Below are 15170 nucleotides of genomic sequence, written 5' to 3'. Positions count from 1 at the left end.
TTCTTTCACGTTCCACAGGAGCTAAAAGTTTTCACGCAGGTGCGCTTAACGAGGGGATCACATGGACACTCCATTAGGTACACCGCCATTTTCAAGTGTACCTAATAAAAGGCCACTTTATTAGGGAAATATCATGGTCAAAGGTCACTGGTGTCAAGCTCTAGTCCTCGGGGCCGCGTTCCAACATGTTTTCCAAGTGACCCTCGTTAAGCGCACCTGCGTGAAAACTTTTAGCTTCTTTCACGTTCCGCAGTAGCTAAAACTTTTCACGCAGGTGCGCTTAACGAGGGGATCACATGGACACTCCATTAGGTACACCGCCATTTTCAAGTGTACCTAATAAAAGGCCACTTTATTAGGGAAATATCATGGTCAAAGGTCACTGGTGTCAAGCTCTAGTCCTCGGGGCCGCGTTCCAACATGTTTTCCAAGTGACCCTCGTTAAGCGCACCTGCGTGAAAACTTTTAGCTTCTTTCACGTTCCGCAGTAGCTAAAACTTTTCACGCAGGTGCGCTTAACGAGGGGATCACATGGACACTCCATTAGGTACACCAGCATTTTCAAGTGTACCTAATAAAAGGCCACTTTATTAGGGAAATATCATGGTCAAAGGTCACATGTGTCAAGCTCTCGTCCTCGGGGCCGCGTTCCAACATGTTTTCCAAGTGACCTCGTTAAGCGCACCTGCGTGAAAACTTTTAGCTTCTTTCACGTTCCACAGGAGCTAAAAGTTTTCACGCAGGTGCGCTTAACGAGGGAATCACATGGACACTCCATTAGGTACACAGCCATTTTCAAGTGTACCTAATAAAAGGCCACTTTATTAGGGAAATATCATGGTCAAAGGTCATAGGTGTCAAGCTCTAGTCCTCGGGGCCGCGTTCCAACATGTTTTCCAAGTGACCCTCGTTAAGCGCACCTGCGGGAAAACTTTTAGCTTCTTTCACGTTCCGCAGTAGCTAAAACTTTTCACGCAGGTGCGCTTAACGAGGGGATCACATGGACACTCCATTAGGTACACCACCATTTTCAAGTGTACCTAATAAAAGGCCACTTCATTAGGGAAATATCATGGTCAAAGGTCACATGTGTCAAGCTCTCGTCCTCGGGGCCGCGTTCCAACATGTTTTCCAAGTGACCTCGTTAAGCGCACCTGCGTGAAAACTTTTAGCTTCTTTCATGTTCCACAGGAGCTAAAAGTTTTCACGCAGGTGCGCTTAACGAGGGAAGCACACGGACACTCCATTAGGTACACTGCCATTTTCAAGTGTACCTAATAAAAGGCCTCTTTATTAGGGAAATATCATGGTCAAAGGTCATAGGTGTCAAGCTCTAGTCCTCGGGGCCGCGTTCCAACATGTTTTCCAAGTGACCCTCGTTAAGCGCACCTGCGTGAAAAGTTTTAGCTTCTTTTACGTTCCACAGGAGCTAAAACTTTTCACGCAGGTGCGCTTAACGAGGGAATCACATGGACACTCCATTAGGTACACCGCCATTTTCAAGTGTACCTAATAAAAGGCCACTTTATTAGGGAAATATCATGGTCAAAGGTCATAGGTGTCAAGCTCTAGTCCTCGGGGCTGCGTTCCAACATGTTTTCCAAGTGACCCTCGTTAAGCGCACCTGCGTGAAAAGTTTTAGCTTCTTTTACGTTCCACAGGAGCTAAAACTTTTCACGCAGGTGCACTTAACGAGGGAATCACATGGACACTCCATTAGGTACACCGCCATTTTCAAGTGTACCTAATAAAAGGCCACTTTATTAGGGAAATATCATGGTCAAAGGTCATAGGTGTCAAGCTCTAGTCCTCGGGGCTGCGTTCCAACGTTTTCCAAGTGACCCTCGTTAAGCGCACCTGCGTGAAAACTTTTAGCTTCTTTCACGTTCCGCAGGAGCTAAAACTTTTCACGCAGGTGCACTTAACGAGGGAATCATACGGACACTCCATTAGGTACACCACCATTTTCGAGTGTACCTAATAACAGGCCACTTTATTAAGGAACTAGCATGGTCAAAGGTCACGTGTCAAGCTCAGACAACCAGACAAGTTTTAACATAAATGTTTATTAAAATAATAATAATAAAAGTACATTTCAAACCAGCATTTTTTTTCTTTTTTTAGCCTTTATTTACCCAGGCAAACAATTAAGACCAAGTTTTATTTACAACTGTGGCCTGACCCAAAGAACAATGGCACTTTGAGAGGGGTGGAGGATGGAGTGCTAAAAAATAAATACATAAAGCAAGGTTATATAAATACACAATCAAAAATAAAGAACAACAACCAGGAACAATACAACTATACAATATAACAACATATTTAAACTAACAGCTGCAAGAGTTGGTTAAAACGTGTTGCAATTTTTGTTTGAAAACTGTAAATGATGTGATGACAGTGAATTTAAGGGTATTTTGCATAGTATTTCACTCACTCACTCACTCACTCACTCACTCACTCACTCACTCACTCACTCACTCACTCACTCACTCACTCACTCACGTTCAGTTAGTGGTTCAGTTAGTGAACGGAAAATGCAATTCACGACTCGTTCGTGAACGGGAAGTGACGTCATTTTCTTCTTCGTTGTTTTACGGCGAGGTGGCACTAGCTTCAATGCGCATTACCGACACCTACTGGTTGAAGTCATATGAACGGAAAAAAGAACGAATCACATTAGCTAGTGATTCGTTCACTCTCGTTCACTGAAAGCAGACGTTCCTTTGAACGAATCGTTCACTCACGAGCCAACACTACCTCGCGCAGGTAAGCACCGAAAGCGAGCCCGAGAAGCCCACTTTCGCTTCAAATAACCAAACTACATGGAGCACAAACGACTTCAAGGTACGACATTTATCATCAATAATAGCTGAAAAACATTCTTACGAGCGCTGCAACGTTCATTTGATGTAAGAGCCTCTTCACAGGAGACGTGTACGTGTACAAGGCAACAATAATCTTTGGGTCTTCAACATCACTAGTATTATTGAACTAAACGATCACTCATTTACAGTACGTATATAAAATAGTATTAAAATAGTCCTGTCGTGCTGGTTAAATGGGTTAGTTTAATCCGCACTTTTAATCGTATGGTGGACATCGATTCAGCGGACACAACATACGATGCAAGCCGTGACGAAAAATGACGTCAGTTAGATTCGAACGACTTTTTTTGGTTGGTCTTTGAAATCCTATGAATTCAACCTTGCTGTTGTATCATTGAAGCAGACGTCATCAATCATCTGGAGGTCACGTTCATTTGCATGAGCTTGACATTTTTCAAATGTTATCTCGTTCACATCCTGACAGCTGAAGGTCGCTCAGCGTGAACAATGAAGCCCAGTCTTCTCCATCTCGAGAGCTGAGAAGCAGCCAAAACCTATGAGGACAAATTTCAAATGGATTTAGTAGGAATAGAATAGACTGATTGTGTGTGCTGCAGGTGCGGGCTGCGATTATTGTGATCATGCTGAGGATGATTATAAATGGCGTGCGCGTGCACGCGTGTTGTAATCTGAGCCACAAACACGACACTATGATGCACTATCATCACTTGGACTCGCTTTAGGGAGACGAAGAATTAGAGTGAATAAATTCGTATAAATCGACTCCATCTTTTAACATGACAATGCTATCAAGAACTTGTTCAGTACATTTTAACCGTAGCCTGGTCTAAAAATCGTTACGAAGGGATATTGTGATTTCCGAGTAATGTTGTTGATCATTTGAAAATGTGAACATTGGCAGAGATTTAAAGAAATAAACTTTAGTTATCTCTTCAATAATTATTGTCAGTGTGTTCTTCTAGAAATGTCTCAAACTGTTCCCCGTCATCACAGAGTGACACTGCTATTCTGATGTTTGGATAAAATGGCTGAAAAATGAGACCTGGCCAGGTGGGACCGAACTGGAGATGTTGGCTGACATGGACAACACCGGCAGCTATGACAGCGGACAATCTGCTTTCGTAAGTCTTGTGGCCTTCAACTTCTCCAAGGTGGAAAACCGGAAGGTTTCACGGGGATGTTCTTTTCCATTCCAGAGCGATGATAGTCTGGAGCATTTGTCTGCCGAGGAGAAAGCCTGCCTTATGTTTTTGGAAGAGACCATCGAGTCTCTGGACACCGAGGACGACAGCGGACCCGCCGACGATGAAGCGGACCTCTTGCCTGACCCTGGCTGCTTGGCTTCTCGACTAGCGCATCTATCAGCCTCCATGAGCAAAAGCAAGCTCAATGGTGAGCTCACTTTGAAAAATGTTCTTTGCGTTGTTGCTTCCAAACATCTTTTTTTCTTCTAGGTCTGCAAAAGCACAATGCTTTGGAAACCATCAGGGAGAAAGTGGAGAACAAAGCCATCCAGAACTATCTTGTACCAACACCTTTTGTTTTGGCGAGCGCCTCCAATTGTGAACCAAGCGTGAAAGCTGGAATTCAACTAAACAAGAAATCGCTTTCATTGAGCCAAAAGCCTGCCGGTGTTCACGAGGTCAACACTATGAAACCTCCCGCAAGCAAAGCCAAGGACCACTTTGTGAAGACCGGCGAAAGGGGACCTTTATCCTACGATGCACTTGTCTACCTGCGGAGGAGCGCCTCCACAAAGAAAACACCTTTATGTCCCACAGTTGATCACACCATAGGCCCTCCTGTCATCATAGAAGATCCAAACACTGGAAATGTGGGAAGGCTTGACAGAGCCATCTCCAAGGTGAGCAGATTTATGCCAGGCCCGCCGCCTGTTGTACCGAAACTCCCCAAGATGTCTTCACATATCTCCGCGAAGAGAGAGAAGAAAGCGACCCCCGCCCCCAACTCCTCGTACAGTCTCAAGAACGCGACAGATCCCAAAGTGGTGAGACGGGAAGCTTTGGAAAAGTTAGGCCTCCTCAAAGACCAACGCTCAGAAACGACTCAAGTGGAGCTCCCAAAGTCTTATTTGTCTGCGGGCAACGGTTTTTCAAAACGACTCACAAATGTAAGTCCGTTGAGAAGTCCGTCTTTTTGCCAGGCTCCGGCACCCGTTCCTGGGCCTAGGAACAAGGGGCTGCAGAGCAGTGCTAGTTTCCACCACGACTCCAGGGCCACCTCGCTTTCTCGTCGTCCCAACCAACTCAACAGATTGAAGGTGGCCAGTCCTGAGCTGGTCCTGGTCAAGCAGAAAAATGACATGAAGCATTCAGAAGTAAAAAGTGTCATTGAGGATCCGCCAGTCGCCCCCAAAGCCTCAGATTGTGTGACGTACACAGTAATGATGGTGCCCGGAATGGACGCCGACAGGAAAGAGGCGCTCAGGAAGTTGGGACTGCTCAAGGACAAGTGAGCAGAGCAGTCGACTTCCTGAGTCGAAAGAGGCCACGTGGTAAGAATGAAGATGAAGAACTTAAAGGAGCAGCTCTTTCCATCGTAGCGGTCAGTATGTGATGTGTGTAGCCCGCTTTCAAAAGTACAAAGATCATTTCTATCCTTTTTTTTCACACAACAACAAGACCATTAAAACACTTGACAGCAGCCACTTGGAGTCACTGAGGACTGTTTGACTCGTAAGAGTCGTCTTACTTGGGAGGGACGCCGACCGGCCGGCTGCTCTGCCATTATCAGATTAGCTCGAGCATGGCACGCATGTTAACTTAGTCAACGTTTCACTGCCCTGCTGTGTTCCCCTTTTGCATGTTTGAATTTCTTCCTTGTGTGCTTATGGAATGCCTCAATGGCCAATTGTTGCCTTGTGTGTGTGTGTGTGTGTGTGTGTGTGTGTGTGCGCGCGTGTGATCTATGGCTTATATTTCTACGGCAAATAAGGGGTGTCAAGTTCTGAAACTGATACGGCTCGCTTACCGTCAACTCATTCTATGATGGAGGTTAGAATCAGGCTAAATTGTGAAATGTGACACAGGGCCAGCAGGCCGGAGCCTAAAAAGTAAAGTCCCGAAAGCATCTTCACCGTGAATCGTGCAATAAATGCTAAAATGGTGACTTCAATGAAGCAGTAAGATTCAAATGGTCTAGAAAAAGTTCTCTAAAACTAGTGAGGTTGGATATTATTTGTGAAAGTGACACTTGGATCCCAAGACTTTCCTTCGGTTATTGATGAGATTTGTTTTTTTTCCGCTTTGCCTTGGACGCCGGGACGCTCAAGGATTCCAGGCGGAAGGGACGTGGCATGACGGAGTCCAGGCTTGCCTTTGTGCCGAGGTTGGGTGAGCCATTCAAGAGGGTGGGGCCGTGGTTGGCTGCAGAAGAAGGTTCGGGTTCATTTCCTCGTCAAACGCAACTCGTTCAAAAAGCTTTTTAATGTCTCATTTTTTGCCCACCACAAAAAAGCAGGGGTGTGTGGACTTTTTATACTCATTGTAAAATTGATCTGCGAGATTGACAGAAGGTAATCGCTGCGTATGCATCTGCTGATGCATGAAGGATTACGATGTGAAGAAAAAAAAAAAAATCTCACCATGTCCCGCAGCTGTTTCACCTCTGAGCAGCTGGCTGGCCCTTTTGGATCTGAAGTAAGTGTTGGCAATGTTTTCACTGTCGCTGCGGTCCAGAAGTTCCTTGTAGCGGTCCTCCTCAGCCTGCTGAGGAACACATGCCGCAAGTGTTTCGGGATCGTCGGCAGGGACTATGGGTGGAGAGAGCTTTGAAGGCGCGGCTGAGGGAAGAGGACACGAAGAACGTCTTGAAATTGGGACGCTCCAGTCCACCAAATGAGGAAAGAAAAAGCACCTGAGGGCAGCGTGGTTCTCTGGATGGTCACGTCGGGAATCCTCCAAGCGGCGCTCTCCTCGTCCCACGCGGCCTCTCGCTTCAGGCGCTCCAAGCTGCAGTAGTTGCAGTCACGGCGAACCAGCGGTGCCATGCGCTCAAGCAGGCCGTGAAGGAGCTGGCCCTCGCGCTCCAGGCGACGAATGCTCGCCAGGTAGTCGTTCCTCTCCTCCTCAAACTCCGTCTGCAGGTCGCGGATCTCCAGTTTGGCCGCTTTCAGCTGATCGATAAAAAAAAAAAAAGGCCATGTTTTAATTTCGAAGATGTTTCCTTTCACCTTGATACATGCATCGACTCGTGGCGTATCAAAGATGCTGCTCTTACAAAAATAATCATGCTCCGCTTTGATTGACAATTACATCAGTGAGTCTTTGATTAAATGTGTTTTTTTTACTTTTTAATAGGACACATCTTGAATTTTTATCTAACAGAGAAAATAATATAATTTTATATTTAGGTTACTATAAATAGTTTAGACTATCCAAAACAACAATAATAATACAATTCGAGGTGCAATCGTGTCTAACATTTTTGGCCAGTTGTGACCGACCTTTCCCTGGACCTTGAGGAGCATTTGCCCTTTGGCGTGAACCTCCTCCTGAATGGAGTCGTAGACACTGAACAGCACGTTGTCGCTCTCCTCGCTGTTGTCCGACAAAGCTTTGACAAGCTGAGCTTTCCTTTGATCGGCCACCTTCCTCCTGTGCCGCTGCCTCTGCTGGAATTCTTTGTTGCGGGCCTGCTCGCCGCCAACCACCTCTTGCTCCAGCCTCTGTAGCCTGCACAGGAGAGACAATGAGGTGGGTAAAGTCCATCTGCGACTTCTGGCCAGGTGGAGGTCTGAATGTCTTTCAAAGCGGGTTTTAGTCTTGTTGAAATCAATTTTGGTCAATGTAGCATTTTTCCAAATGAATACTATTGAAAAGTCCCCATGTGGTATTTTAACTAAGATTTGTTTACAATTTACAATAAGATAACATTTAGAAATGTGTTTTGGGGATCATGAACTGTCCTTGGTGCTGAGAGTAAGATCACATGGCAGCAGGCCACCAACCTCTCCAGGGCGTCTTTCTGCTCCACATCCCCTGCTGTGCTGACACCAGGTGACTCTTCTGGCACTCCATCTGGACTTGTTTGGATCCCTTCAGCAGCACGTGGCACAGTGGGCTGGCTCAGCTATGGTGCAAAGCAGAAGTTAGGCTTACATGGTGACGGCGGAGCGCTTTTCTTCACGTGTGTGCACCTCATTTATGCTGTTGGGGGAGACGTCTGTGTCTGTGTTGTCCTCTGCTGTCACACTGCTGGGGCTCTCTTGTGGTGGGAGACAAAACAATGAACTTTCCCTATTCATGGGTTGCGATTTGTAAATTCAGTTATTTATTTAAGTTTTTTTTTTTTTTTTTTATATAGCGTCTACATTAGTTTAATGCTTAAGTGCAATCTACATCATTACATATTATTCTTTTATAAAAAGTGATAAAGTGCTTGTATTATTGTTGTAATCTGACCTACATTTCCACCACACCTGTTTGGAAGATCACTCATATTTTTCGGTATTTGTAACAGGGACTAGGTTCCATACTCACCATTCTTTGGGGAAGAGCTCCCCCTGGTGGATTTGATCTTCTCCAGGACAGACAGTTTACTCTGATAGGAGGTGTGCAGGGCAACAATATCGTCCTGCAGCTTGGCCTTGGATTCCCGCTCGGCGCTGAAGTCGGCCTGCAGCCTGGCCAGTCTTTCCTCGTAGTCCTAAAAGGCCAGAGTAGTAAGTCAACTCCAACAGGACAACAGCGGCCATGACGTCAAGTGATATGTGAGCGTGGGAACATTCTGCTGGAAGCTACCTTTTTAATCTTCTCCTTGTCACCATCGGTAGGGCTGGCGGAAACCTCTCCTTGGTGCTTGGACATGACGGCTGGAGCATTTAAGCATTCAAACATGACTCGACGCTGGAGCATTTGATCCGGCCCGCCGTGTAATTAAAACGAATATAACCCTAATGCTCAAAATAAAATAGTTGTAGTTGCTATGGATTTAGAAGACTTGAAAATTCAATAATAATATGAAATGTACTTTTCAGGAATAAATTCCTCTGTCTACTCACGTGGAACGGGGCCATCAGAGGCAAGCTGGCCCGAGATGAGGGCCCGCAGCTTCTTTATCTCCTCTTGGTACTCTCGAAGCAGCGCATCCTTGGGGTCCTCGTTGATGCGCGGCCGATTCCGGATGCTCTTGGCGCGGTTGGCGTAGCGTAGCGTGCTCAGGCTCTCCTCGTAGTTGCTGTCAGCTGGTGAGAGGCAAGCCACCATCAGGGTTCGTGTGTTGCCGCCCAGCGAGTCCTGTAGCAGCCGGGTCAGTTTGGAATCGCGGTAGGGGACATATTTGGAGCGGCCGTCCACCAGGGCCGAGATGACGTTGCCCAGGGCCGAGAGCGACAAGTTGATTTTGGTGGCCTCGCGCAGACGCTCGCCCGTCGCGCCCGTTTTGGACTGACGCTCGCTTCCCGCCAGATCCACCAGGTTGAGTTTCCCGGCTCTGAGGTGGTCCTGGCCTGCCGCGTCTGTGGAGGGACAACAACACCGAGTTTTTTACCGCCGCTATAGAGCTTTTAATATTTCTTCATCTTCTCACCTCTTTGTACAGTTTTTGTGTGTATGGCCTGACCTGTGTGGCACATCTCCAGGTGGATGCTGAAGATGGAGTGCGAGCGAGATGAGTCCTTGTTCATCAAGGTGTAGGCCACGGCGCGGTTCCGCCAGCCGCGTTCCATCACCTTCTCGCACTCGAGCACATTGTGTACCGTGTGCATGGACAGGTCCCGAGCGTACACCCCGTGCTCCGGGTGCTCTTTTAGCTAGCCACAGAAAAAATAAATAAATAGATAAATAAAAACACTGTTTGTGACCACGTATAAACAGAATGGAAGGAAAGTGCTTGAGGTATTAAACTTTTGTCACAAGCACAGACTTTCTAATGTTACGGAGAGTAAAGGACACCACAAACCTCTAATCTCTGCTTGGTGTCGTTGCCCAAGAGGTCTCGTATTTCTTCGTTGTAAATCTCCAAGTAGGACACCCTCACCAGGAACTTGGCATTTTCTGCACACTAGCGTACACGGACAAAGTTTTTGTAGAACATTTAGTACTTTTTATACATTGGCAACAGTACATTGATGGTTACTCCAAACTGGACAAACTCTCAATCAATCAATCATGTACGTGCTGCCAAATCCACCTGAATGCTCTCGAAGATGTGTTCAAAGGCTCGTGGGATGACCCCCCTCTGGGCCGGAGGCTCAGACACACCCTGCATAGTGAAGGACTTGCCGCTTCCTGTTTGGCCGTATGCAAATATTGTGCCATTGTAGCCTTCTGTGACCCCCTGTAAGATATTTATCCATTTTATGTTAAAGGGAACAGATGTTTTTAAATAGCTTGTATGAAAATAATTGGAGATAAAGGCTCACCTCTACCAACGGATAGGCGCTCTCATTGTACATCTGCTCTGTGGTTTGATGGGTGAAGTACGTCCCGTCGAAGGTGAACTGCTTGGGGGGTTCGTCGGCTGACGCAAGCTTCTTGATGAAACACTGGCAGCGCTGCAGATCCATGGTCAGCACCATCTTGGAACTTAGAGCTCTCTCCCTGTCATTCAGGGGCCTGCATCGGACTACCACCTTCACAGATTCGGACCCCATGTCAGCCACCTGGAAGGATGAGGAGATTCTCAATCACTGTGCCAAAACGTTTTCATTTTAATTGAAATGTTTTGTTTGACGGTGTGGTGTGAGACTTATTGAAATGTGCCTTGACTGGGAAAATTGTAGTAGCCATATTGGCCACATTTCGTCTGTCGCCTTCACGATTTGTGGTAGAATCAGATAAAAAAGCCAAATAATAAGCAAAACACACTTGTGAGAATACATCGTAGACAATATTAAAAAGATTCAAAACGGAGCATTATATGTATTGCCTTATTTATTTTTCACAATTTATGGTGTGCCTAATATGGCGGCCGGTCGAAGAACACGCTGATTTAAATTGACCACTCACCAGAACTACTTGCAATAGTTTCAAAACTCGACGTCAAACAGTTCCAGAAACACGTCAGCTGAAGTTGGGTGGAAAATAACTTGCCCGTTGACAAAGGAAAGCATAATAATTTGTTTTCTGCTTCTCGTGTGTCGTGGCAGGTTTCATTTAGCCTTTCCTGTTGCCACTGCACAATGGTTTGGACGGTGCCTAGCAACGAGCAGCCTCCTGTTTTTTCCAGGGCGGCCATTTTGGTAGGGGCAGCTTGATCGGTCACGATCATACAATCACATAACTGGTGCAAACGCAATCAAATAAGTTAGTGAAGGTCTCGCATGTCACGAAAGCACTTTGCAGTGGGTGCAAACTTTAAATATATAAGCCTGTCAACAGAACAGCAGGTTCTGGTCCAGTGGCCATCTTGGTAAGGGCAATTACTACAACATAGGTATTTGGGTATCTGCAAAAGTGCTACATGAGCGTTAGTGATGCCAACAAAACAATTGAATTTAAACAAATATATTTGCAGCATTTTGAAAACTGAGGGGGGGAAACAGCTTTGCCATCAGATTTAACAACCTGGGCTCTTTTTCCCATAAAGATTGAGCAAATACTGTGTAGGACAAGTACATGCCTTATAAACACTGTGGAACTTGATTTAAAAAAATACACATATAAAAACATAAAAGCAGCAAATACAAAAAAAACAGCCTTGAAGAAATGGCCTATACATTTTACAAACTTGAAGTGCCAACACGGTGAATAAAAAGGTGCGCCAAGCATTAATAAACTTTGAAATGTCCCACCACACGTAATGTGACTTAGGGAAGGATGACATGTACATACAAAAAAAAAAGGGTTAGCAGTTGCCCTCTTCTAGTGTCCAAATTTCATCCACTTCCCTTTCCCAATCCTCTGCATTCTACTTTTGTTCAAGTTTGTGTCTAGCTCCTGGGCTTTGGGCTCTGGGTAGTCTTCCTCCTCCCACTCGTAGCAGTGGTTGACCCGAGCACAGCTCAGCCGGCACGGCAGTCCATCCTGGCTCTCCGTGTAATTTTCAATCAGCTCTCCGATGGAACTAAATTCAGCTTTGCATTTCTGCCACGTGCCACAGACAAAAAGAATAGACGTAACATTTCTCGATTTAGTTTTGAGAGAAATATGACATTTACTGCATCTGGTGACTCAGTAGGAATTTACCCGACTTAATCAATATTGACAGCAATATGTATTCAATACTAAAATGACAAAAATGCTGGGAGTTTCACAAAACAGTGATTGGCATGCACGCTCATTCTGTCCGGTTACCTCCAAGAGAAAATTCCCTTTACGCGTGTTTTGAATGAGGTGGGTGATGAGGCCAGACGGGAAGCGAATGATGAGTGATCCGCTTTTGGGTTTCCTGGGGTGCGGGCACAGGAGGTAGGATCCCAAAACGTCATCAGCCAGGAGGGAGTAGCTACTGTCACTGTGACACGGAAAAAGGAGCTGCATTGTTTTCAAACGGGACATACAATGAACTTCTATACATTTAGTATACAAGCATGTTAAAGTAAAAACGTTAACAAATCTTGGGATTCGGTGTGACAAATGGAGATTCCGGTGGTTGTCATGGTAACCGAAGCTGGACTCTTCATTGGCCAAGCAGGGCAGGCTAATTTCAGCAGGGTTGCATTTGTTTTACAGTTTGTGATCCTTAAGGTTTTCTCACATAAGGATTTTGTACATGTTATCAAGACACCCGAGAAGAGTTTTAAAATATGAAACAAAAAAAAAAAGCATACGACTCACGTTGCGATACCATCCCAACACCACACAGCCTGAGCCAGCGCTTCCTCAGTTTCGGCCAGGCTCGAAATCCGGGATCGTCTTGCTGGGATCTTGTCTTGGTCCTTTTCTACTGCACGGACAAGAGAAGACATCCTTCTGAGATTGTTGCAATGGACACATCTTTCATTGCATGTACACTGAGTAAATTGGCACTTGGCTAGTCACAGACAGTCGGCACCAGTCAAGAGTTTGGAAACACAAACGTTGCTTGACACCCTCGCTAATAATGTGTGTGTGGGTAGGAATCGCTGTACTCGCAAGAGGTGAGGACAAACATCAAACATGAGCAAAAGCAAACAAGTTCCATCTTGTTCGAGACTCAAACGTGAGCACCCGTGACAGGATTGCGAAAGCTCACAAAGAAACACCTCCAGGTGATCTCCCCATCGAGCGAGCAAAGGCATTACCTAATCAACTCCCTGAATCTGCAGAGCGCCTTGTGAACCGCGGGCCCACCTTGTGAGGCGCTGAGGCGCTCCTGCACGTGGCGCTGCTTGAGCGGCGTGAACGTGAAGGAGCGGTAAGCCCCGGAGCGTAGCACTTTGTTGCGGATGGCTTTCTTGCGCACCAGGGACGGCGAGTAGGTGGGAAAGACCTCGTCTTGGCTGCCAAGAGGCTGCTCGTCACAAACCTTGTAATCTTTCTGCATGCCGCCAAAAAAACAAACAAACATCAATTGTGTTTCAATAACTGTCTTGAAAAACAAGTAAAACCACTTTGTCTGACGACCTTGGATCCGAACGTCAAGCCTCGAAAGGGAGCTCTTCTGAAAGACACCAGGGCGCTAACACTGAGCGGGAAGCCATGGTTGAGAAGCGACGGGTTACGTCGAGGTGCGGAGCCGGAAGAGAGTTCCTGGGCTTCGTCCGGGTGCTTCTCCAAATAAGAGAGTTGGAAACAGCGGCACAGCAGAAGGTTCAGGAACTGAGCCTAAAAGGAAAACGGGCAAGCGCATACTTTCTTCACCCATGCATACATGAAACGGTCATTTCTAAATCTATCGGGTTTCTTACGGCTCTGGCGTGTCTGGCTCTGAAAACATGGCAGTACAGCTGGGCGTCGCCGCTGCCCGGGTTGTGGGAGACAAAGGCGAACTGGGAGTCGCTGGGCCGAGCGGTGGACAGTGACACTCTACGAAGGGCGTGGGCCATCAGGAGGGTCTGCAGGACGGAAGACAGGTTGGAGCACATACCAATTGTTAAGTGCAGTTAGAAAAGAAATGAAATAAACATCCATACCGTTTCATCCTCGTCATACATTTTCACGCCTTTGATGGAGAACTTGAGGGATACAGGCCTACTTTTCTTGCATGTCTGACAGCAGAAGTACAGTGGTACAGAAAATGGATGGGGGGAAAAAAAAGGCTTTTGAACTTGGAATAATTTGAAAGTCAAGCAGCAGGACTTACATTCAGGGTCTTCAGGTTCCTGTGCAACTGATCCATCTGGTCATCCAGGCAGCTGTCGTCCACCGAAAACGACCCGACATACTTTGGAGCCAAAATGGAGCATTAGATGTCGAATAATGGCGGTAATATACTAATAGTGCTGACCTCAGCTGATCGGATCACTGCACCATCCTCTCTAACTGCTGTTTCTCCCATGCCGTCTGGAGATCTCTGCAGGTAGGCATACAGGTTACATCAATGTACAAAGAGGAAGAATTCTATTTACTGTTAAGTTGAAAAGCAATTTTTGTCAACTTGATCTTGTCAAATCAAACCAAAAGAGGAACACCGTGTTCAGGATGCCCTCACACTGATATAGATACTCTTTCTGATAAGCATTGGATTTTTATCCACTTTGAAGGTCCACATTGCAATTATGCAAATCCCAAGCACCACTTGGACATGAACAGTGTTCATATTTTATGCTATGTACTCAAAGTAGACACGGAAATTCCAATCTAGTTTGTCGATTATTCACACTATTTCATCTGGGGGGAAACAGTTGTAAAATTTAAAATAAAAATCCCATATTGGTAGTGGTATAAAAAGTAGATGATGTATGGCATTTCTCACTATATTCAACAATTACACACAAGTAAGTTGGCGGAAATAATGAAGACATCAAATTAAAAACATTCTAAGTCAGGTATTCTGTTCGAATTTTCTCGACAAGTTTCCTCCATAATAAAAAACAACAAGAGTGTCTCAACAGTCGCGGACCGTCTCCCTTCTCAACCGAGACCGTCTTCGTCGACGCCCCCGCCGCCTTTAGTCACCTGAAGTCCGGCTGTCCGAGTTCGGCTGGTGCTTCGACCCAGGTATTCTGTTCAAGCCGAGATGGCGGGTGGGTGTTGGGTTAGAGGAGCGGTCGAGGAACGGGAAGCCAAGTTATGTGCTTTTCGTCTCGGTGTTGCCTCTCGGTTCGCACCTCTCACATTGCTACTTGTTAACGGTTGCGACGTCACAAGTCAGAAGGCGGAAGTAGCACACCTCCACGCGATGGCCCCGCCCCTTAATTGTTATCACCCTCACGGCTAAATGAATAATGTGCTGTTTCTTTTGAACTTTAAGGTCTGAAAAAGTTTGCTCACAATTAAA

General features: G+C 46.0%; 3 protein-coding genes across 8 annotated transcripts; 1 reads left to right on the top strand and 2 right to left on the bottom strand.

The window, feature by feature from the left end:
* The first annotated feature begins 2712 nt into the window (after window positions 1-2712).
* Window positions 2713-5322, top strand: zgc:158258 (uncharacterized protein LOC791186 homolog). 2 transcript variants are annotated; one of them, XM_061290991.1, is made up of 4 exons: window positions 2713-2844; window positions 3840-3967; window positions 4043-4238; window positions 4301-5322. In XM_061290991.1, exons 2-4 carry the CDS (start codon window positions 3914-3916, stop codon window positions 5320-5322), a joined length of 1272 nt encoding a protein of 423 aa, XP_061146975.1. In that variant the 5' UTR covers window positions 2713-2844; window positions 3840-3913. The 2 variants fall into 2 exon arrangements, with proteins under 2 accessions (XP_061146975.1, XP_061146976.1); XM_061290992.1 differs by having other exon boundaries at window positions 2729-2844; window positions 3809-3967.
* Window positions 5018-11142, bottom strand: kif17 (kinesin family member 17). 2 transcript variants are annotated; one of them, XR_009716170.1, is made up of 15 exons: window positions 10817-11142; window positions 10231-10470; window positions 9999-10145; window positions 9768-9869; window positions 9429-9618; window positions 8869-9324; window positions 8609-8679; window positions 8348-8513; window positions 8005-8072; window positions 7816-7937; window positions 7312-7540; window positions 6723-6981; window positions 6451-6648; window positions 5245-6232; window positions 5018-5148 (listed from the first exon to the last, which is right to left on the bottom strand). XR_009716170.1 is itself a non-coding variant. In XM_061290977.1 (14 exons), exons 2-14 carry the CDS (start codon window positions 10459-10461, stop codon window positions 6084-6086), a joined length of 2388 nt encoding a protein of 795 aa, XP_061146961.1. In that variant the 5' UTR covers window positions 10462-10470; window positions 10817-11142; the 3' UTR covers window positions 5018-6083. The 2 variants fall into 2 exon arrangements, 1 of the variants encoding a protein (XP_061146961.1); XM_061290977.1 differs by having other exon boundaries at window positions 5018-6232.
* Window positions 11143-11298: 156 nt separating this feature from the next.
* On the bottom strand, window positions 11299-15061 carry sh2d5 (SH2 domain containing 5). 4 transcript variants are annotated; one of them, XM_061290986.1, is made up of 10 exons: window positions 14849-15061; window positions 14178-14243; window positions 14034-14114; window positions 13864-13989; window positions 13639-13785; window positions 13355-13555; window positions 13082-13268; window positions 12587-12695; window positions 12104-12263; window positions 11299-11893 (listed from the first exon to the last, which is right to left on the bottom strand). In XM_061290986.1, the coding sequence occupies exons 2-10, from the start codon at window positions 14226-14228 to the stop codon at window positions 11672-11674; spliced, it is 1284 nt and encodes a 427-aa protein (XP_061146970.1). In that variant the 5' UTR covers window positions 14229-14243; window positions 14849-15061; the 3' UTR covers window positions 11299-11671. The 4 variants fall into 4 exon arrangements, with proteins under 4 accessions (XP_061146970.1, XP_061146971.1, XP_061146972.1 ...); XM_061290987.1 differs by having other exon boundaries at window positions 12587-12692; XM_061290988.1 differs by having other exon boundaries at window positions 13864-13938; window positions 14849-15060.
* Between the last annotated feature and the right edge of the window lie 109 nt (window positions 15062-15170).

This window comes from Syngnathus typhle, linkage group LG11, assembly GCF_033458585.1.
Source record: "Syngnathus typhle isolate RoL2023-S1 ecotype Sweden linkage group LG11, RoL_Styp_1.0, whole genome shotgun sequence".
Taxonomy (NCBI): Eukaryota; Metazoa; Chordata; class Actinopteri; order Syngnathiformes; family Syngnathidae; genus Syngnathus; species Syngnathus typhle.
This window is presented reverse-complemented; position numbering and strand designations above follow the sequence as displayed.

Excerpts from the sequence above, each read along its gene's own strand:
- zgc:158258 (XM_061290991.1), top strand. The coding sequence starts at position 3,914 with ATGTTGGCTGACATGGACAACACCGGCAGCTATGACAGCGGACAATCT. Across the intron at positions 3,968-4,042 it reads ACAGCGGACAATCTGCTTTC|AGCGATGATAGTCTGGAGCA; the intron begins GTAAGTCTTGTG and ends TTTCCATTCCAG. Across the intron at positions 4,239-4,300 it reads GAGCAAAAGCAAGCTCAATG|GTCTGCAAAAGCACAATGCT; the intron begins GTGAGCTCACTT and ends TTTTTCTTCTAG.
- kif17 (XM_061290977.1), bottom strand. The coding sequence starts at position 10,461 with ATGGGGTCCGAATCTGTGAAGGTGGTAGTCCGATGCAGGCCCCTGAAT. Across the intron at positions 8,680-8,868 it reads CTCTGATGGCCCCGTTCCAC|CCGTCATGTCCAAGCACCAA; the intron begins GTGAGTAGACAG and ends TAAATGCTCCAG. Across the intron at positions 7,938-8,004 it reads CCCCCAACAGCATAAATGAG|CTGAGCCAGCCCACTGTGCC; the intron begins GTGCACACACGT and ends TTTGCACCATAG.
- sh2d5 (XM_061290986.1), bottom strand. The coding sequence starts at position 14,228 with ATGGGAGAAACAGCAGTTAGAGAGGATGGTGCAGTGATCCGATCAGCT. Across the intron at positions 13,786-13,863 it reads TGTATGACGAGGATGAAACG|ACCCTCCTGATGGCCCACGC; the intron begins GTATGGATGTTT and ends TCCGTCCTGCAG. Across the intron at positions 12,264-12,586 it reads TGTTGGGATGGTATCGCAAC|TGACAGTAGCTACTCCCTCC; the intron begins GTGAGTCGTATG and ends TCCGTGTCACAG.